At 35.0% G+C, this 22,965-nt stretch overlaps 1 protein-coding gene across 9 annotated transcripts in view; it reads right to left on the bottom strand.

The window, feature by feature from the left end:
• Positions 1-22,965, bottom strand: part of SYT1 (synaptotagmin 1) — a 662,757-nt gene that overhangs the window by 3,997 nt on the left and 635,795 nt on the right. For all 9 annotated transcript variants that reach the window (XM_074270846.1, XM_074270847.1, XM_074270840.1 and 6 more), the window contains one exon: positions 4,540-4,673. In XM_074270846.1, coding sequence (XP_074126947.1) covers positions 4,540-4,673 — 134 coding nt within the window. The remainder of the gene's footprint in view (positions 1-4,539; positions 4,674-22,965) is intronic.

The raw sequence follows: 22,965 nt of genomic DNA, 5'->3' as shown, positions 1-22,965 counted from the left end.
GGTATTCCTTTCTTCAAAATAGAAGACTAATTTTGGTGATATCAATTACTTACGTTTTGAATTTGCCTCAAGTTCATCAGAAATTATTTGATAATATCTCTTATATGAACTTATTTGAATAGAGTATATATTTCCTTCCCTTATATAATAATAACTAACATTTATATAGTTCTTTTTATGTGCAAGGACTATGGTAAGTACTTTACAATTATTATCTGATTTTAACCTCAAAAAAATCTTGAGAGATGCATGCTATTATCTCTCCCATTTTACAGATGATAACACTGAGGCAAACAGGTTACATGAGGTACTTAGGGTCATAGCTAGTAGGTATCTGAGGGGAAATTTGAACTCAGGTATTATTATAAATCCAGATTTCGTATATTTAAAAATGGTTTTTATGTTCTTATATTGTTTAATCCACCTTATTTTTTAATGGATTTTTTTCTTACACTCTGGCATATTTTCTTTGGGCACATATTGACCACATGTTCTTCAGTAGAATATTTTCTTGATTAGCATTGCATGTGATAGCTCTTAGGACTAGAAATAGCTAGGTTAAGAAGGAAGTTAAGAAGGAATGAAAAAAGTAATTACAAAAGGCATTCAGCTGTAGTTGCAATTTCAGCCATTTTGGAAGCACTCAAGCAAGAAAATACTGTCTATATATCTATTTATATATATGTTATTTTCCCTTTCAAGATTTAAGTTTTTTGAGGGCAGGGATTGTTTTTGTCTGTATTTGTATTCTTAGAGTTAGTACAACGCCTGCTACATGATAGGCACTTAATAAACTCTTACTAAGTTTATATTCTGTGGACTGTCCTGCTATGAATGGTGTATCAAGAGTTACTTTAGAATTAAAATGCAAACTATCCCACAGTGGCAGTAAAGCTAACATAGTGCATCTTATAAATTCCCTTCTTAGCTGACTTAATCTAGCTCTATATGTGTGGAGAGTATAGTATTTTCTATCTACACTGGGGAAGACAGCAAAAAAAGACAATATTGGTCATGTGATGTTCAGATCACAGGATTCAGAACTCCAAGGGACTTTAGTGATTATCTAACGCAAGCACCTTATTTTACAGATGAAAAGCAAGTACAGAAATTTCATTTTGGGCTACATTTGAAAAAATTCTTTTAAAAGACATGTCACTTGTCCACCCTCTTTAATAGAACCTTTTAGGCTACTTTTTCTAAAGCAATCTATTGCATTTCAATCATAGTTAAAGGGAATCACCTTTATTTCCTCAAATGCTAAAATGAAATTTCCATATTTGCAGAAGTAGAGAAGGAGTATTTATTGGAAGCCCAAGTCCTGTGAAGGGATATGCTTTTCCAGGAACACTCAAGATGTGACCTCTAAGGGAAGAAGGGCTCCATAGATTTTCTTCACAGAAGTTGTTCCTAGTTTTTAAAAACTCTAACTCTACTTGGTAACCATTTCAGATGTATCCTGAACTCTGTGATGGTCTTAGGAACTCAAAGTAGAGGAAACTCTACTCCCTTCTTTTCTGCATTTTATTATAAAAGGGGTGAAGAAATACATGGATAGCCATCCCTAAAAGAAAGAATATGTATCTATGCAAAGGGAAGGAGAACATGATAAACATTATTTTTATGCTTAATATATTTTATATCTTGTAGAGGGCTGAAACTCTGAAAAAAGGTATGCTTGAATCAGACAACCGAGCACTTAAGGTTAATTACCTATTTGATGTGACATAATGACTCTATTAGCTTACGTTTGGAAAAATGGCTCTTCTCATTGTTTGGTGCTTACTGAATGTTTGGTGTTAAGATAATTGTTGACAAGAATTGGAGAGCACAAAGAGAGAGAGGCCAGGCAGGATGAGGAGGAGGGAGCCTAATGGCTCTGGACTCAAGAATGCAGGATTATTCTTGGCTGCCTCTTTAACTTCTCCCCCTAAACACCAAGGACTTTGATTTATCCTGACTCTGGCTGACCCTGAAGCCCTCCAGAGAGCTAGCCCATACTTTGCAACATCTCTGTGACTTGACAAAATACTATCTTTTCCACAACCTTTCCCTAGAAAAATATTTTATATTTAATGTGTGTATGTTTCAGATCACACGGATTTGCTTTGCCTCCTATTGATGGCTTTAAAAAAGGGGATTTTTAAATTAAGGGTGGTGTAGAATTGTAGCTGCAAGGAGAAGCTTTATTGTAGTAGTCTTTTTTAATCTCAGTGGCTGCTCTTTTGTTATTTGGTTTTGCAGAATTAAAAAAATGTCAGTGTTAGTTACCAGAGGAATAAGATCTTAAAACCCCAAAGTGCAAAATAATATACACTGAAAAAAATTGGTAGAGGAAATGGCTATCTTAGGTAATTTTTTCATCTGAGTTCATTGACTCAAGTTGGTTGTGATGAAGGTGGGAGTCATCGTCATCTGAAATTCTAGCACATGATGGGACAGAAATGTAAAGTACATGTTATGTTGACCATGTGGATGCCTAGACTGGACTGAAACTGACAAGCAGGTGAGCTAGTGTGAATGAGCAAGGTCACCATCTTTTTAACTCAGAGGTTGAAAGTCTAGAGGTGATGTTCATGTAGAGTGAGAATAAGCCCGTATAAGTAATAATACTAATTAACAGAGCTAATAATTACAACAATAAAGATAGCATTTACATAGCACTTACTATGTGCTAAGTTCTTTATAAATATTATCTCATTTGATCTTTTCAACAATCCTGGAAGTAACTGCTCTTCTTATTTTCATTTTATAGGTGAAGAAACGAAGACAAATGGGAATTGGATGTGAATTCAGGTGTTGCTGATTCTAAGCCCAGTACTCTGTCTACTGCACCATTTAGCTGATTCTTCCAACATGATTTCCTTTAGTCTCACTTTTTGGACTTTTCCCCTGTGCCTCAACTAATTTTTTCACCCTGGAATATTTCTCCACCCTTGAAGATACCTTCTTCCAATGGTGAAGTTCTTCAGAGACTCTCAATTTGAGAAAATGCTTAGAATAATCATCCATTTCCTGATTCAGTTTCTGTCTCTCTAGACTTTACTATCTGTTGTAAATAACTTTCCCCCAACTTTTCAACTCCATTTTATGTGTTGTCTTCTATTAGAATATAGCTCTTTGAGATCAGGAACTATTATCCTTTTAATTCATATTTGTACACCCACTTACCTGACAAATAATAGGTACTTATAAATGCTTATTGACTGAGTGTGGGGGACATATAGTCCAACTTAGAAATTGTTATTGTTCTTGCTCAGTTTTTTCCCCCCGAGGCGATTGGAGGTTAAATGACTTGCCAAGGGTCACACAACTAGGACATGTTAAGTGTCTGAGGCCAAATTTGAACTCAGGTCCTCAGGGCTGGTGCTCTTTCCACTGTACTACCTAGCTGCCCCTTGATCAGTTTTTTTTTTAAAGTCATGTCCCCATTTTCATGACTCCATTTTGGAGTTTTCTTGGCAAAGATACTGCAGTAGTTTGCATGAGGATGATTTTCCTGACTCAAGGTCTAGCACTCCAATCACTACAATCCCTAGTTGCCTAGAAATTATTATGGCTCAGGGTAATCAAAATTATTGTTTCTTGTTCTGCTCTTTATAAGTCTCCTGTTCCCCACTAGAAGAAAAAAAGCCTTCTGAAGGGAATGAAGGTATGATGTACTGATTAGACACTATGTCCAAAAACAATTTTAGGAATAAGAAAATCAACCTCTATTGTTTAAAAAATCCACCCTGCAGCTTTATTAACTCCCCTTTATTTCAGACATCCCTTCCTGTTCATGGTCTAATTATTTTGGTATTGAAGGGATTGCCTATATCAATTATTTCATTAAAAGAGAGGAATAATATTGTTCCAAGTACAACAATCGACCCTGGTACCCACTGAGAAGCAGCAGGAGAAGGCTCCTATCTATAGAGAGCCTGTCGGAAGCTGGAATTTGCATCCTATCATTACAAAACATGGTATTTCAAACATGAAAAGGCCTCCAATGAAAAAGACCACAAATGATCAGTATGGCTGCAACTTCTCATTCTAAAGGTTTCCAGACAGGAACTCTTTTCCTCTCCCTCTCCCCCTCCCTCTCCTCTTATTGCTGAAAGGTGAAAGTAGGCTTGTTATTTAACTACTGACATATCCATTTCCAATTGGTCAAATTTTAATCAATTATTCTTTTTTTCCTCTTGTGACTCTTAATGAATTTTTATACTAATTAAAGATGAAAGATACTGCAGAATGCAATTCTTTTTTTTCTAATTCATTTCTACTCAGGGCAAAATGACTCATACCTGGGTTTTCCCCACCCTGTGTTTTGGGGCAGAGGTAAAAGGGGGAGTCAAGGAAAGGGTGGATCTGGTTGACAAATTGACTCTCTTTTGCAGTTCTTTATCATCTTCTAAGCATCATGGGAAGGAAATGGAAACACAGGTGTTAATGAAGGCACACTTCCCTTGCTAATTAAAGAGGTCTGTGTTGGATATTTTGGAGGTTTGGAGGAGTGAACTGAAATAGGAGAGACATTATTGAGCTTGATATTACCTGGATTTGCTCAAAGGGTACTTCAAAGCTGAATGACTCATTATAGTAGGGATTCAGTGTGTTCTTCTTAATGGTGGTCTTTTTCTTCTTCAATCTCTTGCCATTCTGCATCAAATGAATCTTCACATAGGGATCTGAGAAAAGCAAATGAGAAGTAGAGTTAGGAATTCAGGGACACATTTTTCTGCTTCCTGATGGAAACTTATAAATGAGACAGATACCTCCTTATAGGGAAACAACTCTGTAATGGATTTTTTAATCTAGTAAGAGGAAGGAAGAAAACAAGCATTTATTAGCCACTTATTATGTATAATGCTATGCGCTAAAATTTAGTTTCAAAGACTTTTGTAAAAGTATCTCAGGAAAAGAAAAGAAAATAAGCACTGAATGTATGCTTATTTGATTCTCACAATAGTTCTGGGAGGTAGATGGTTTTACTATCTCTTTTTAACATTTCAGGAAACTGAGGCAGACAAAGATTAAGTGACTTGATCACATACCTAGTAAGTGTCTGAGGCTGGATTTGAATTTAGGTCTTCCTGACTCCAGGCCCAGCACTCTGCTCTGCCTCTGCCTTTGGAATTGGAGTCAGGAGGACCTGAGTTCAAATCTAGTCTTTGATACTGGCTATGTGATCCTGACTAATTTGCTTAACCTCTGCTTCAGTGTCTACATTTGTTATACAAGGAAGTTGGCCTTGAAGACCTTTAAAGTCCTTTCCAACTCTAAGTCTATGGTCCTAGGTAAAAAATTTCTTTTTTTTCTTTCCCAATTTTAATGTTTTTTCAAAATACATGCAAAGAGAGTTTCCAACACTTCCCTCTGCAAAACCTTGTGTTCCAAATTTTTCTCTATCTCCCTACCCTTCATCTCCTCAAGACAGCAAGTAATCCTATATAGGTGCAATTCCTCTAAACATATTTCCATTTTTGTCATGCTGTGAAAGAAAAAATAGATCAAAAAGGAAAAACCATGGGAAGGAAAAAAAGCAGACAAACAAACAACAACAACAAAAAGATGAAAATACTATGTTGTGTTCCACATTTAGACCCCATAGTCCTCTTTCTGGATGCAGATGCCTCTCTCCATCCCAAGTTTTTTGGAATTGCCTTGAATTCCCTTTTTGTTGGAAAGAGCCAAGTTCATCAGTGGATAATCACACAATATTACTATTACTATACAATGTTCTCTTGGTTCTGCTTACTTCACTTAGCCTCAGTTCATGTAAGTCTTTCAAGGCTTTTCTGAAATCATCCTGCTCATCATTTCTTTAAATCATTTCTCTGAGCCTCAGTTTCCTCATCTGTAAAATGAGGGAATTGAACATAAATATTTCCAAGGTACTTTCCAAATCAGTATTTATGGTCCTATAATATATATATATATATATATATACATATTTTATATATATTATATATAAATAATTATCCCTCCCTGAGCCTCATTTTCTTCATCTGCAAATATGGATACTAATAGATCTAGTTCTCTCTCACAGGGTTGTTGGGAGGCTTAAATGATAAAATCTTTTTTTCTTGTAGTATATTATTGAAATGCTTGTTTTATTCCATAAATTAAAAATAAAATTTTAAAAGGAAGCAAAAGTCAGGGGTGAGATGGACTTCTCTCCTCTAATGATCAACCCTGAGTTCCCTTAGCATCTCCAAAAGATCACTGGGACAAATACCAGTCTAAATACCTTTTGAGAAACAAGGCTTTTCCTGGGGTTGCCTTAATTTTTTTTCTATATGAACAAATTTGCTTCTGGAATGATGCATGCTAATTTTTTCTATAGAGCTCAAGTCTTCTGGTTTCTAAAGGAGAAAGCAATCCATCATTACTGTTCCCCCTCTCAAAATAACCCCAAATCAAAACAAAAAACTTTTACATGTACACAGACCAAAGCTGGTGAGCCAGCAATAATCAGCTCCTTCAACAAAAGAGCTGCTTAATGACTAGAAATCCCAGTGTAAACAGATACATCTGCAGCCCTATCCTGGAATGTAAAGGAATTTGGCCTTTTCACTATGAATATATCTTGATGGCAAGAGACTTTGTTTGGTAAAGCCTTCCCCTTGCTCCACTAGCTGGCACCTTTACAAATAAACACAATGACAGCAACAATGACTGTGTTTTTGCATTGGCACAGGGTCTGAAGCCAGTGATGGCATTTGTGTTCTCAAGTTTAAATACTCTACTCTTTCCACTTGGGTTCATTTAGGCAAAGGTGCCATGGAAAGAGCTAAATGGTTGGCACTAGGGGAAAAGGGATTGATTGCTGTATAATCCCAACAGTGTCACTGAGTGATCCTTTGTTTTCTGTGAAATCATCCATGAGAACAAGCACTGGTCCATATCCCAGAACTGAAAACAAGTCAGAGTAGCTTAATGAGATTCAGACAATAAACAATCTTAGAACATTAACATCAAAACATCACAGACTTTCATCTGGAAGGGATTCCAGGATATATCAAGTCCAACCACCTAATTTTATAGATGAAGATATTGAGGTTTAGAGGTGATAAGTGATTTGCCTAAGATCTCAAAGGTAGTAAATGGCAGGGGCAGAATTTGAACGCAGGGCCTTTGACGCAAGAGCTAATTAAGTGGGGATAGATGGCCTGGCTTGGAGTCAAGAAGATTCATTTTCCTGAGTTCAAATCTGGCCTCAGACACTTACTAGCTATGTGACCCCTGGCAAGTCAGTTAAATTTGACTTTCTCAGTTTCCTCATCTGTAAAATGAGTGGGAAGAGATGGAATCAATGATCCTTTCCATATATATATATATATATGACATTTGGGGTTAAGTGACTTGCCCAGGATTACACATCTAGGAGTGTTAAGTGTCTGATGCCAAATTTGAACTCAGGTCCTCCTGACTTCAGGGTTGGTTCTCTAACCACTGCACCAACTAGCTGCCCCATCCTTCTTATATATTAATCAATCCTATTTAAATATGAATATATCATCTGAAAGGTCATAGAATATAGAATCACAGACCTAAAGTTGGTGGGGACCTTAAAAGTCATCTATGTCAAAGCTTCCCTTTCACAAATGAAGTAGCTCAACTATTTCCTGTGAGTCCAAACTGAATTCAAAACTAGTACTTGGAAAAAGAACAAGAGCCTAATAGCTAGCTATCTGGGTGGGATCAGGGGAGGAGACCCTGAGAACAAGTTGGGAATTCTCTGGTCTTGAATTTTTCATCTGTAGAATTCATTTTTATAAGAGATATAGTTAGAAGGAATCTTACAAATGATTTAGAACATAGTTTCTTCACCTTTCTGGTGGCATGGCAGACTGGTTGAGCCATTCTACCACATTCCATAGATGATAACATAAAATTATAAAACATAGCAGCTGACTTTGGAGTTGGGATACCCTGAATTCAAGTTTCACTCTTGACACATCCTAACTGTGGGATCCTAGTCAAGGTATTTTCAGTGCTGTAGTTGAGAGTATAAGCAATAGTGCTGACCTGCATTGGCAAAGTCCAGTGGTGCTCAAAGTATGGTACAGGGAACTTGTGGAAGGGTTCTCAATCTTTTAGACTATAAAGAGATTCTAAGATCAAAATGTTTGAGAATTGCTGGTATAAAGGGTTTCTTTATAAAAGAGTTTTCTTTACCAATTAAATCTTAAGTATTGTTAAAAAAAAAAAGGAGAAATGTATAGAAGACAGATGCAAAATTAGATAACAAAAGATGAATTTAAGAGGCTGGTAGTGTAGTTTTATAAAAAGAGTGTCAGAAATATGAGAAGGTGAGCCTGATAAGGAAGCTAAACCCAACAAAAAGAAAAAAGATAATTAAAAACAGTTAAATTAGAAGAAAAAAGAACACCTTTTCTTGGAGGTAGGTGGGGTGATGATACTAAGCAGAGTCACTTGTTTATGATTTTGCTTCTCTTTTCTCTGACAAGAATTACATTTGCATTTCAAAAAACAGAACAAAATGACTAATGCCATTGATGTTAAAGATAAATAAAGAAAAAAATTAGAGAGTTGCCTTGTCTAGTTCAAGGTAATAGACCCCATGGAGGCTGTACTTGGATATTGAAAGAACTGGCAGATGTGACTGCTGAATCATTTTTAGTAATATTTTAAATATTATGGAAAGTGCAAAACATGATGAGAAAAATAAGTTATGTGAATTTTCAAAAAAGGAAGAGATTTTTCTACCAACTCTAGGCCAATCACTTGACTTGGATTCTTGGGAATAATCTAAAATGGAATTAAAGAGATAACTTAGGAGAGTGAACATTTTAAAAGAGAAACTGATGATAAAAAGTCAGTATGATTTCATCAACAAGTCAAGCCAGACTCATTTCCCTTATTTTTATGGCAATATTATTAATCTAGAAGAAAAAAAGAATGCTATGGAAATAATTTACATAGATTTTATCAAAGCTTTTGATGAAGCGTGTCCTACTATTTCTGAGGTAAAAATGGAAGCATATGGATTAAATGATAATTCAGTTGGATGGATTCAGACCTGGGAGATGACCAAACTCAATGACAAAATTGTTGATGATTCAATGTCAACATGGTCCTTAGTACAGTCTCCTAGGGATCTAAGTTTGGCCCCGTGCTGCTTAACATTTTTATTAATGATTTGGATAGTGGCATAGAAGGCAAGCTTATCACGTTTTCAGATAACACAAAACAGGGAACAATAGCTAGTGTAATAGATGATGGAGTTAGGCTCCAAATACATCTTGGCAGCCTATAGCATTGATCTGAATAAGATTGATTTAATCCAGCAACTTGGAGAATTGGAAGAGGCTCCTTACAGAAGGTGGTAACAGGGTCCCCACAATCCTTTGCTACTTGCCCTTCATTCCTAGACATCTTTTTTAAAAATCACAAGGAATGAGAAGTCAATCTGTGATCCCATTGAAAGGGATTTTGCCTCTAGTGAAACTGGTTGAGACCCATCTATGCCTGTACATCCTACATGATTCTTGAACATGTTCTCCCACAAGTTTATTGCAGAGGTCCACATAAACTGATCACTGAGATAAAAGAGAGGATGAATTTTATCAGCTGTATCTTCAGTGTTTAGTGCAGCGCCTGTCACAGGAAGCACTTAAAAAATGTTTATTGCATTGGATTGGAATAGTCTAAGAATTTTAACTTTTTTGGTATCCTGGCAGTCAAGAGGGCCTATGGAGCACTTGAAATAATATTTTTAAATGCATAAAGAAAAGCAATTATATTGAAATAAATATATAATTCCCACCCCATCTCTCACCCAAGTTCAAGGACTCCCACAAAACTACTCACAGTTCATGGACTAGAGTATGGTATTGTTCTTAAAATCATGTCCATTAGAATCGCTGGGATCCATGAGGACTCTGTCAAAGTTTCATGAAACAAAAAGGTGATTTGTTTTGCCCGGCCCTGCCCAATCCTAAACTCAGGGCTTAGAAAAAAAACAAAACAAAACAAAACCCAGCTTGGAGTCATTTGAAAAGAAATGTAGAAAAAAGTTGAGGGCTGGAAAAAGAAGCCCTATGGGGTTGTGGCAGGGGCTCAGGTTAAGGTTGCTTTGGAACAATGCCCATATCTGTGGGTGATCTATCTTAAAATAAAATCTCTCCTATCTGGATTCAACAGAATGTCCTTGAGTATAATTCTGATAAAAACTGAGCCTGACTCTTGGGCTTTATGTGGGTTGTTTCTGTGTTCATTCTTGAGGCACAGAATGAAAGTTTGAGATGCTTTCTTTTGGAACAGAACAGCCAGATAAAGAGGCTGTAAAAGTGTTAGGGAAGATATATTACTGGAGAGTTTCTTCTTTATAGTTTTTATGTGAGATAACCTCCCCATACGCAGCTAGCTGTCTCAGTAGACACCCCTAGAGTTGGAGTCAGGAAGACCTGACTTGAAATTCAGCATCAGCTGTGGGAACCTGGTCAAGTCGTTTTCCCTATTTGTCTCAGTTTTTTCATTTGTAAAATGAGCTGGAGAAGGAAATGGCAAACTACTTCAATATCTTTAACCAAAAAAAAAACACTGAATTAGAGTCATGAAGAATTGGACTGGACTAGAATGGCCACCACTATCACAACATTCCTCCATAACATTACATCTCCCATCTCCATATTGCGCTCATCCTTACTTAACTCAAATTTTACCCTCTGCAAGAGACCTTTCTGAGTCCCACCAGCTGCTAGTGGTGTTCCTTCTTGAATGTACCTTTCCTCTATTCTGTGTATATCTTATATATGTTTGGTGATTTTCATGTTGGTATTCCCCATTAGAATGTGAGTTTTGTGAGGGCAGGGCCAATATTTTACTTTTTTCTTTATATTTCCAAGTATTTAGTACAGTATTTGACTTATAGTGAGTACTTAACAAATGGTCATGATGGACTGGCTAATATTTTACATATAAATAAGCCTTGGATATGTTGCTTCCCCAAAGGATTAATCACAGGATTCTATTAAACAGTGACCTCTCATAGCACATTTTGTTATTAGATTCATAAAATTTTGATTTCCACTTAACTTTTTTAGGAACAGTAGGATATATTGTGTAATGGAAAAAAAGGTTAGACCAAACCAAGCCAGGGGTCATAGGTTCAAATCTTCAGTTCTGTCTCTTATTACCTATATGACTTTGGACTACTCAATTAAGTTCTCATGGCTTGGATTCCCTCTTTTGTAAATAGAGAGGGTTGAACCAGATGACCTCTGAGTTCTAAGTTCCAGTTCTAAATCTATCCTTCCATATATATATGTATATATTATTTATGGCGTAAAGTCAGGAATACCTGCATTGCAAAACAAGCTTGTGTATTTTAAATAAGTAAAAATGAGTAGTTTCCTCTGTTTTTGGTGTCTACAAACTACTTTTCCTAGAAAACAAATTATATTCAATCTCAGCAGTTCAAAATTTCCTGGTGCCTTGGAAGTCCTGTTGACTGCTTAAGAGGAGAAAGTTTAGTTGAAATGACAAAATAGAATTTAATGAGACCCATTAATGTCCCATTATTGGCAACTGCAGCAGATCAGTCCTCACTCCAAACAGCCAGGAACTGATTGGCTTTTTTGAAGCTTGTAAACAGCGTGGGGAAAGATGCAAAATTCAGAGCTGTGTAATTGCAGCTGTGCTCTAGAATTGTCTTTGCCAAGTTCATGGGGGAAAAAAGACAAAAAATAAAAAACAAAAACCCCCCCAAATCTTTGCCTTCCCAAGACTTGCTCCTTTAGGGACACAAATCTTCATTGTAAATTCACTCTCTCTACTCTGAAGCTGTGTAGGACTTAGGGCATTTTGCTTTCTTTCCCTGGATTCATTTATCTTTTTTTTTCTCTTAAAGGAAAATATATAACTCTGTAAGAAAGTTCAATCTCTTTTATAATGTCTGCTTATCTCTTACTTTGTACTACATTAACTTTTCCCTTCCAGGAAACAATATTGGAAAGAATTTTCCTTTATAATAATAATACAGAGCAGCTAAAGTACAATGTGTTCAGATACAAGATATATCTTGAGCCTGTCAACTTTGTTTATATTTTTGTAAATTCTGGACTCTCATCTCTCATTCATCATGTAGCTTCTTCCTCTCCCCTCCAAGCTAGTCTGACTTAAAGGTTTCCTTTCTTTTGTAAGAGGGATAGTAGTTTTAGTTTCTTACGATACCATGACCAAATCATTCCAAACTTTCATCTAAGCCTTTTCAATGGACTAGGTTGTTGTAGGTATCTTTACTCTTACACGGCTATAACTAGGAGAAATAAGGTTTTGTCTCAGGCTGTCAATAACTGGGATGGGGATGGGAAACAACAATTTTTCCATGGGACAAATGCTATCTCTGCATATTACCATATTATGATCTTCCGATGGCTACATAATTCAACTCTTTCTGGAATTGGAGTTTGCCACCATAGTTCCATACCTTTGGTGCCCCTCTCTTAGAGTCCATCTTCCTTCAATACTTGAAGGTGGTGGTGCAGGTCAAACAACCCTTTTCTCAGGATGATTGTACTCTGGCTTGGGATGTCCTTTGTGTCTCTAGGTATATACTTTTCCACAATTATCTCAACTTTTTTTTTTGCTCCAGTTGAGAAAACTTATATTTGAGATTCTACTCTAAAAGCTGTAGGTAAGGATAAGGAATGTAGTATTTATAAAATATTAAGGTAAAAAGGCCTTGAATCAAGTTAAACAGGTCTGGAAATTTTTTGATAAAAATTGATACTTTCCTTTCTTATAAAATGATTCTTCTAGTCTACAAGGCAATGATCTTTATGAAGATTTAACAAATTACCCTCTAAATACTAATATTCTAGAGCAGAAAACAACTAAAAATATGAATGAATAATATATACACATACATGTTGTTTTAGCTTTCATGATATAATAAAATAAAAACAAAAATTGGGCAAAAATTTTGATGCAAGATCTAATCTTAGAATTCTTAAGGTTTTGAAATGGTTCATATCTAAAGAAGCATATGAATTTATTCTATTTCAGTTGGGTTAAACTGGATTAAACCATTAGCAAGAGGCCTATTTGTTTCTATGGCAACTGATTAACTTCAATCAGAAATAGAATTCAAGAGCTGAAACTTTGATCTGGGATTCTTAACCATGGATTATTTGAACTATTAAATTTTTTTTTGATAAGCAGCTTTCAATATTATGTGTTTCCTTTATAATTCTCTACATTTTATCTTATGTATTTAAAAGCATTATTCTGAGAAGGGGCCCATAGTTTTATGTGTCATTGTCAAAGGGGTCTCAAAAGGATGAGAACCTGTGGGTTAGATAATAATAATCTATGTAGCAGCTCAAGTACCATCTTAGTACTTAGTACCCAAGACCTTTTTGGACCCTTCAACCCCTTCACTAGCTGTTTATTCTTTATCTCCCACCCCTAAACTACCTTGTATTGATCTGTATATGTTTTTGTATTTACTTATAAGTGTAAATGTTTCCCTTGATAGAATATAAGCTCCCTAAGGAGTTAAAGAATGAGTATGGATTTAAGAGGTTCATATTTCCATACCTAACATCTTGTTCATAATGTAAAGAATTTAATGGTGCATGATAGGGACCAGAACAGAAATAGCTCTTTCAGTGCCTTTTATGTGATATAATATTGGTGTGGGAATCTCTAAAGTAATTCAAGATCTCCATTCCCCATTCCCTTTATGCCCCCTCAATTTCCTCTTACTCTTGAAATCAACAGATCAGATTATACACAGCTATAAAGTGATATCAGGACTACTGAGGTGAATCTTATGAATAAGATATTTTTGGATACTGTGTGAGTCAAAGCTATGATTTATCAAGTTTTTGAAACCAAAAGTCCAGTTAATAAAGATCTACAGATTGGGAGAGCATTTCAAAAGTTGGCTAGTATATATGAAGGATCCCAAAGTGTGTAGCTTCTTAAGAATGAAGAAAAGGATTATCCCAGACCTTATGGGAGTGGGGGAAAAATTCTAGGCAACTGAAATTTGCAATTAACTTATATATGTTGTGATGGCATTGATTTATATTCAGAATTGTGATTCTGGAAGGAAAAAAAAACCTTGACATTTCCATGTTTTAGCAGTATGGAGCTGTCACCTCTCTCTGAATCTTATTTCCTCAACTTTAAAATCTGAGAGTTGGTCTAGATGGTTTCTTAAGGTCCCTTTATAGTTCATCTACGATATCAGAAAAATTGCTCTTCAATGTATTGTTGTTTATCTTTTTAGTCATGTATGATCCTTTGTGACCCCATTGGGATTTTCTTGCCAAAGTAGTGATTTGCCACTTTTCTTCTCCAGTTCATTTTATGGGTGAGGAAATTGAGAAAAACAGGATTAAGAGAACTCTGGTCCTCCTAACTCCCAGACCTGCTCTCTAACCACTAATATAAAAGAATTTTAGACACTGGATTACCTAAAGGATTCTTTCCCCCTTATTTTCATGCTATTAAATTCTCATCCTATTAAAACAATGTCTTACATAAGCAAGTAGGTAAAGGATTCCTTATTTAGGGTGACAATAGAATGATTCAATTTTCCCTCTGAAACAATAATATGGTATCTCTTTGTGAGACCACCCTCAAAGACTGAACTTTTGCTTTGGGGCAAAAGTCAAATGTCCCTCTACAGCCTTAGAGGGAATGAGTAGGGAACCTGGCCTGGTTAATTTCCAGGGGATTCTAGAAGCAATCCCTTCCTCTGTCTTCTTCTTCCCAGACATGTTCCTCTTCCTTCTCCTGTCTCTCCTCTCTGTGATTCCTGAAAGCACACTTTACTTATGATATAGCTCAGGGTCTCCTAAATTGTTTTTCTATTTCTTGGGGGGGGTTCTGGTGATGTAGTTTGTCATTGAAACTCATATTTTTATAGTAAAATTATAGTAGTACTTTGGTATCACAGATGAACACCTTTAGGGAAATTTTTTTAATTTATTCTGTATTTCACAGAATATTTCACCATAGCATTTTTGGAGACTACATATAGGGACTCTCTCAGTTATAAACCTTCAACTTAGAGATTTTATATAATATGAAGTTTTGCTTATATACTGTATAAGCTTTATCTTGCCCTGAGACACTTGTACCTCCCTCCCCCCCTCTAACCCTTTACCCTCTGCTATCAACCAAGTCGTTCTGGGTTATAGGGAAAAGAATGCTTAACCCAATGTCTCTTCCCCACCATCTCCCTTCTTTTTCTGTAGGGGCATAGGGATACATATCTGAGGATAGTTTTCCTGGAACAGAGACATTTTAGGGAGGACAGGAGAGCTTAAACAGCTATGATGTGGAAAACATTTGTTCTACATGGCCCAAGAGATCTAGGAGAAATAGGAGGAAGTTTCAAATGGGCAAAATTAAGCTCTGTTTTCTCCTTAAACAGATTAGAACTATCCAGTAGTGGAATGTGTCTCCTTCAGAACATAGTGGATGCTTTTCTATTTTTTAAGTACATTAATTATGGGATTTCATTGGCTAGTTTATGGACCTACATGGCATTATATAGCAATATTTTTAGAGAAACATTCAATCATGGAGAAGGCCTTCAAAGATCATGTAGTCCAACCACCCTTCATTTTAAAATAAGAAAATAAGAAAACTGAGGCAAAATTACACAGATGGCAAGTACCAAACAGGATTTAAACCTAGGTAAAAACTCATTCTGAATTTCAAACAACTGACTCAACAGAACTTTTTCTATACAACCTATTTCTAAGTTGGGGACTGAATGTAATAATATGTCATAGAACTCTTTTAATGCTCTATAATGCTGTAACAGCCCTATTTCCCTTAGGCACTTCCAATGTTAAATTATGCTTTCTTGGCAGGGTTATAATTGCAAAGCAGCTGGCTGTAAGCAATGATTCCTTTGTATAAAAAATAAAGGAAGCACGAAAAGCTTTTTTGTATTTACACAGAGAAGTAGAAAGTGCCAGGCTAAAGCTTCCCAACGCCAGATCCCTGCAGTGGTCTTTCTGACAACTTGGCACAAAGACACCTTCATTCTTCATCTTTTCTTCCTCCTCTTCTGTTTTTTTTTTTCTTCCCTCGAAAATTGCATCAGGGGCGTGGAGACCTTATAACCCTTGTCTTTAAATTTTAACAAAGGACTTTACTAATTAGGAATATTCTAACCAGAACTTCTCTGGTTATGAGCATTCCATAATTGAAAGGGAGCATCTAGGTGGCACAGTGAATAGAATATTAGGCTTGGAATCAGGAAGGCTCACTCTTCTGCCTATAATTCAAATCCTGCCTCAGATACATATGACTGCAGGCAAGTTACTTAACTCTGTTTGCCTCAGTTTCCTCAGCTGGAAAGTGATCTGGAGAAGAAAATGGCAAATCACCCTAGTATCCTTGTCAAGAAAACTCTAAATGGGATCATGAAAAGTTGTTTATAGCTGCAATGACTGAACTAACTAAAGAAACAAATACTTAACTGAATAAATGCCTATACATATGCACACATACACAAAAGAAAAACTATCAAGTAGCAATCTTTTTAAAAAAAATGAGAGTGATCTTAGAAGGGATTGTAATGATTCATAATAGTATAACTCCAAGTTTTACAGATGAGGATGCTGAGGGACAAAGTATTTATTTAGTAAGTAACAGAGGGCCATTTAAAACAAAGGTCCTTTAATTCCAAATCTAGTTCTTAATAATTATGTTATTCAGTTATTTTAGTTGTATCCAACTCTTTGTGACCCCATTTGGGGTCTTCTTGGTAAAATTCTGGTTTAGTCTAGCCTCAGACACTTGACTCTTACTAGCTGTGTGACCCTGGGCAAGTCACTTAATTCTGATCATCTCACCAAAAAGTAAAAAAAAAAATACTGGATTGATTTGCCATTTTCTTCTGTGGCTTATTTTACTGATGAGGATACTGAGGCAAATAGGGTAAAATGACTTGCCCAGGATCATATTGCTAGTAAGTGTCTGAGCCTGAATTTGAACTCGAGTCTTCCTGAATCCAGGCAGGGCACTCTATCCACTGTACACTTAGCTGCCCTATACATTTTATATAATACTCTAAAGGAAAAATACAAATTTTTTTTTTATTATAAACTCATTTATGCTCTCAATAAAGATGAATTAAAACTGGAACCCTAAATAATAGCAATAATTTTAATAATAAATCATAGGTAGCATTTATATAAAACTTTATATATACAGATAGTTCATATATACTACATTAAGATTTGCATATGCTTTATAAGTGTTACCTCATTTTATGCTTACAGGAAGCCCAGGAGGGTTTGCTTTTATGATCTGCATTTTACTGATAAGGAAATTGAGGCTGTGAGAAACTGAGTAATTTGTCTAGGGTCAAACCACTAGCAATTATTTGAGGGTGTCTTTCAGAGACAGTTGTAGCAAGTACTTTGTCCCCTGCACCACCTAGCTGCCTAAATAAATTAATCTAATGAAAACTATTCAGATTTAACATTTTAAAAAGAAATAATCCTACAACACGAATTTTAATAAAGCAAAAAAATGTATTTTCTCAGTGTCCCATTTCAATAGATTTCTTTTTGTGTATATGAAAATGTCACCTTTACTTTTTATATTAATGTAATTATGGTGTTTGAGTTTGTGGTACTTCTAATTCTGCCATCTTTGCCTCATACAAATTTGCAGAAGTCTTTCTGTATTTCTTTTTACATTTCATATTTGTTATTTTTATGGTATAATAATATTAGTTTATAGCAGTATACCATAGTTTATTTAGCTGTTTTTCAAATTTTGAATCTAGAAGTTGTTTCTAGGGTTGTCTCCATAAAGTAGCTACAAATATTTTTGTAGAAATATATATATGCTTATGTAAACATTCAAATAAATATGTGCTTTATATTTAACAATATTCTTGAAAGTTAGCATGGCATAGTAAATAGAAAATCAGCCTTAGATTTGGAAAGACATGACTTCAAATTCTGCTTCTGTGATCTTGGGTAAGTCAGTCACAACTTCTTGGTGCCACAAAGAAATCCCTCTTACCTTGCATTGACAAAGAAAATTCCTTTTACTAGAAATTATGTATTCAACAAATTCAACAAAAGAAATGATTATTTCTTTCACATATTAATAACCAAATATTGAATCAGAATCAAATTGTCCACTTCCTCATCTAGAAATCAACCAGTATGTGCAGTCTTGGGCAAAATCTACCCAGCCAGGAAGGCTCTGAGCTAATCAAAGACAGTAAAGGAATTCTAAGTTTCAGGGATTTGGTAGACTTCTTCTTAGTGTTTTTACTCAGACAAATTGGGGAAAATGTGAATTTTCCCTTTTGTCAAATGGGTGATGTAGACATCGATCAGTCTATTATGCGGTGTTCAATGTCTCCTCAAGACCCTCACTGCAATAAGTCCTATCTTTTACTATAATATTCGTTTTCTCATTACTTGTAAACCAGAGTTGATTTCCATCATTATCAAAAGACTTTATAAATATCAAACATTGTACAGGCTCAGACTCTCATTGGAGAATAATGAACTTATTTTGTTGACTGCTTTCTAGATGTACTTAATAAAAATTGATTATAATTTACTTAGAAACTGTCTCTCAGAAATTTCCAATTTTCAAACTAATAAATAATTTTTAAGAATATTGATTACCAATGAGATAGCTCTGTCAGTAGGAATTATAAGTAATGTAACTTTTAGTAGATGTTGCCTGATAACTCTTCAAAATGCTTGTACCAATTTTTAGTATCATGAAAATGCCATAATTCCTTGTTTTCTCTCAGTCCTATTAACAGTGAATTTTATTTTTGAAGACAGTTTGACATTTTAATTAATGGGTGTAAGATAGAAACTTAAAAATTGCTTTAATTTGAATTTACCTGGTTATTATGGAATTTGAATAACTTTTCCAATCATTATTTTAAAATATATGTTTCCTACTTTGAAAGATGTCTTTTCATGTTCTTTTTCTGATTCTGGGAAAATGCATATTATGTTTTTATCAGTACCTTATAGATTTTGGAGGTCATGTCAGACAACTTTATAAAATGAACAGAAATGGATATTGACTACTAGTTTTTAGAGAAATTTGGCTAATACAATACAGTTTCTCTAAGAGGAAGCTAAGAAATTATATTCAAAAATATCTGCTACCTTTGTCAATTTGTAGGGACATGATAGCCAATGATAACACTATTTTAGAAGACATGCTTCTTTACTAAAAAAAAAATAAATGTAAGCTTTTAGTAGTAGTAGTACCTCAAAATTAAATAAAAAGCAGTTGAAAGGGAAATGAGTTTATATGGCATTAGACAAAAGTAAGCCAGATTATCCAGCTAACATCTTTAGATGAAACTCAAAGGCAACAAATAGAAGCAAAATATAGGAAATATCTTGGTGCTTCCATGGCATTCATTTCTCATTTTTGATCAAATACAATTCAGTACAGCTAGACTAATGTCTCAGAACTCAAAGGTATTAAAAAAAATTAAATTAAGGAGAGAAGCAAAACCTGACCAAATGTATTCAGGATAAATTTGTGCTGATGGTGACAGATTTTAAGGGAATGACTTGTAAGATGTCACCCACAATGGCAAATTCCAACAGAGATAAAAATATCATTGCTGTTATTACTCTCAAAAGAAGCTGACTAAGAAAGCCATCATTGACTTTCTCATAGCTATTCTTTCATCTTTAAAAATCATGTGAATGGTAGAAATGCTCAACAAAGATGTCCATGATGAAAATAACAGAAAAGAATAGTCAGTTTTATACATGATTTTATGTAGGGGACTATATCTTTAGAGTCAGACAACTGCTTAGAGATATAAGGAGTCAGACAACTGCTTAGAGATATAAGGGAATTTAAGATTCAGATATGTTTATTATTATCCCCATTTTTCTTTTAACTGACTTGCCTAGGGTCACAAAACTAATAAATCATGTGAATGGTAGAAATGCATAAATTTGTGTTACAGATGCAGTGATTTGTAAAATGTCAACATTGAAGAAAACATGTTATAGGGACCCTATGGTGTTTGCTAGTATAATGGAAGATGTTCTAAACATAAACCAAATAAAAGAGGGATTCCCTATCAACATGTCTCCAAATTTCACTATTCACAGCTGCCATTGTACTAAAGGTATTGATCCCTCTTCAAAGCCTTCTCATTGAAATTCTTTGTTATTTGAATGAAAGCAGCTTAGTCTTCTACTCTGGAAAAATAAAGTAGATTAAAGAAAAAACTCCAAACATATAATTTTCATGTTATCAAATACAAATGAGGAAATCTGTCTTTATGTGTATCATCTATATTGATATCAATACATATAACTTATAATTCTATTTCTTGATGATTTTTCTGTTTCTCTTTCTGAAGACATTTCAAATGAACACAAAAGGTTTAGAATTGAAAAGGAAGAAGGGATTGTGCTGGATTTCACTAGAGAATCTGAGTAGCACTTTTAATAACTTCAAACAATTCTCTGCAACAAAAGCTTGTCTTTTTCACACTAGCATTCTTTTGGTGATACCTAGAGCTACAATATCAGAAAAATGAAAATTTCAAGTGTCCCAAAGTACAATGGAAATATACACAAAGGCTTCAAACATACTGTGACATAGTAGTATACAGGAAATAGCTTGAAGGCCACCATCAGTGTTCTGTATGATTGGAAAAGGTCGTATACTGAGAATGATGAACAGCTAGAGTTCTATTGGCGTCAATGAAATGTTAAAAGAACAGAAGATAGATCTCTATAGAGTATTATTCCCTTTTCTTCCATTTTTTTTTTTTTTTAGGATTTCAAGAATATCATCTGATTGGTATTCAATGTAATACATGATAGAAGATAAGATTCAGGATTCATTTCTCTTTATTATTACCTGTGATGATAATTTCACTCTAAATTCCAATTTCTAGCATTTTTTTGTAACCCATGTTGGAAAGGAAAAAATGAATCAATGGATAAAAATCATTTGTTGCTTATTATGTGAAGCACTTTGAGTACAAATACAGTGTTTGCACTCAAGGAAATTCCATTTTGAAAAAGGAAATAACACACTTGCAGAAATAGTGGTGAGAGAATGGGCTTGTCCAAGAAAGTTACAAGGATAGGAAGTGGAGAAACAGGAGATTAGACTGACAGTGGTCCTCAAACTTTTTAAATAAGGGGCCAGTTCACTGTCCCTCAGACTGTTGGAGGGCCAGACTATAGTAAAAACAAAACCTCACACTCTGTCTCCGCCCTTCAGCCCATTTGCCATAACTTGGCAGGCCGCATAAACGTCCTCAGCAGGCCGCATCTGGCCCGCCGGCCGTAGTTTGAGAACCCCTGTGAGGATCAATGGCTTAATTGGCTCGATGATGGGTCTTGGCTCTAGAACTGGAGATGGCATGTGCATGTGTATGTGTGCGCATGGGCAGATGTTTCCTAATCATTTCAATACTTTTCCCCCAAATATCCAGTTATGGGGAATACATTATTTGTCAGAAATGGTTACAACAGCTGATTTTTTTTTCTTCTCATTTTATGGATAAGGTAACTAAAATTCAGAGATGAAATATTTTGTAAAATGAAGTGGTTAAAATAGAATGTGGCTGGTGGTTTCAGGGCTAAGAGCTCTCTTACTTTCACCCCTGCAAACTTTATTTGTACTCTTGGTACAAGCTGCTAGATCCATCAGTAACCCAATCCAATTGTTTAATGTTATACAAATAATTAAATAGTAATCGGCTTCATGGAGTAAACAATTCCCATTTCCATCACTGACTGTTGTCACACATTTACTTAAGGGGATTCTTATAAATAATTGACAAATACTTAGAAAGAAAAGCTGTACTAAATAGCTTATATGTTTATAGTTGGAAATGTATTTTAGGGGGTAATGCTCCCCTTGATGCATGAGTGAGGACAAAGCATTAAAAATATATTTTTATATCTGGGCAAATTTTCCATGTGAGAGCACAACTTAAAAATGAATTTGCATTAATTTAATGCTGTATTTGCTAAGAAAAAAAAAACACATCTTTACATAAGTGACTACCACAGAGAAGACCATCCCCATTATAATGAGACAGATCATAAAATAGCAAAGGCAGAATTAATTAATTAATTCTGGCAAATAGCTTTGAAGAGATGAAAACACAAATACAAAATGAATGGTTATTATAAATTAAATGCATAATTTTTTTACAGTGATAATGAACATGGGTCTTGGAAATAGGTACTAGCCTTTCTAAATTGTATTCAACGTAAGTGCCAGGTCTCAGAGAATGGCATAATTTTTTTCTTTGCTGTTTGTCTAACTAGGTAGGAATGCATGAACAAAGGGTGAGAATGATACAGAATGTAAACATGTCTTGCAGGCAGGAGATGTTTATATGCAGAAGAAATAGCCATTTTGGAGGCTGCCTTCCACAGCTGAAGGAATGCATTTTGTTTTCTTAGAATCAAAATCTTTTTTTTTTTTTTTTTTTTTTGTTGTTAACTGAATGTGATGAAATTCTAAAGCTATCACAGCACCCAGTCTTCTGTCTCCTGCACTTGGTAACTAAAGAACACAGCATGAGTTGGAGAAATAGGCATTTTGGCAAAATTGTGCTAAACAGATTGTTCAAGTCATTAGGGTCTACTAGAGAAAGTTGTGTTGCATTTACAAACAGAAAATGGTTTGATTCAATTCTTTTGTGTGTGTTTTTTTTTTTTAAAGATCGCATCAAATTTATCTGAGCAAACTCATCTGGGGGCTGGAACACTACATAATAATTCATGTGATGATAAAAGCTCATTGGTTCTATGATCTCATCACAATAGGTATAACAAGATCAACTCAAATTCCAAACTTTCCTAACTCTCTTTTTACAGATGAGGAGACTGAAGTCTAAGGACGTAAATTACTTTTTACAATATCACAAGGTAGGTAATAATAAGTATTGATATAGTTTTTTAAAGTTTGCAAACTACTTTATATATA

Source organism: Sminthopsis crassicaudata, chromosome 5 (assembly GCF_048593235.1).
Source record: "Sminthopsis crassicaudata isolate SCR6 chromosome 5, ASM4859323v1, whole genome shotgun sequence".
NCBI classification, from domain to species: Eukaryota; Metazoa; Chordata; class Mammalia; order Dasyuromorphia; family Dasyuridae; genus Sminthopsis; species Sminthopsis crassicaudata.
This window is presented reverse-complemented; position numbering and strand designations above follow the sequence as displayed.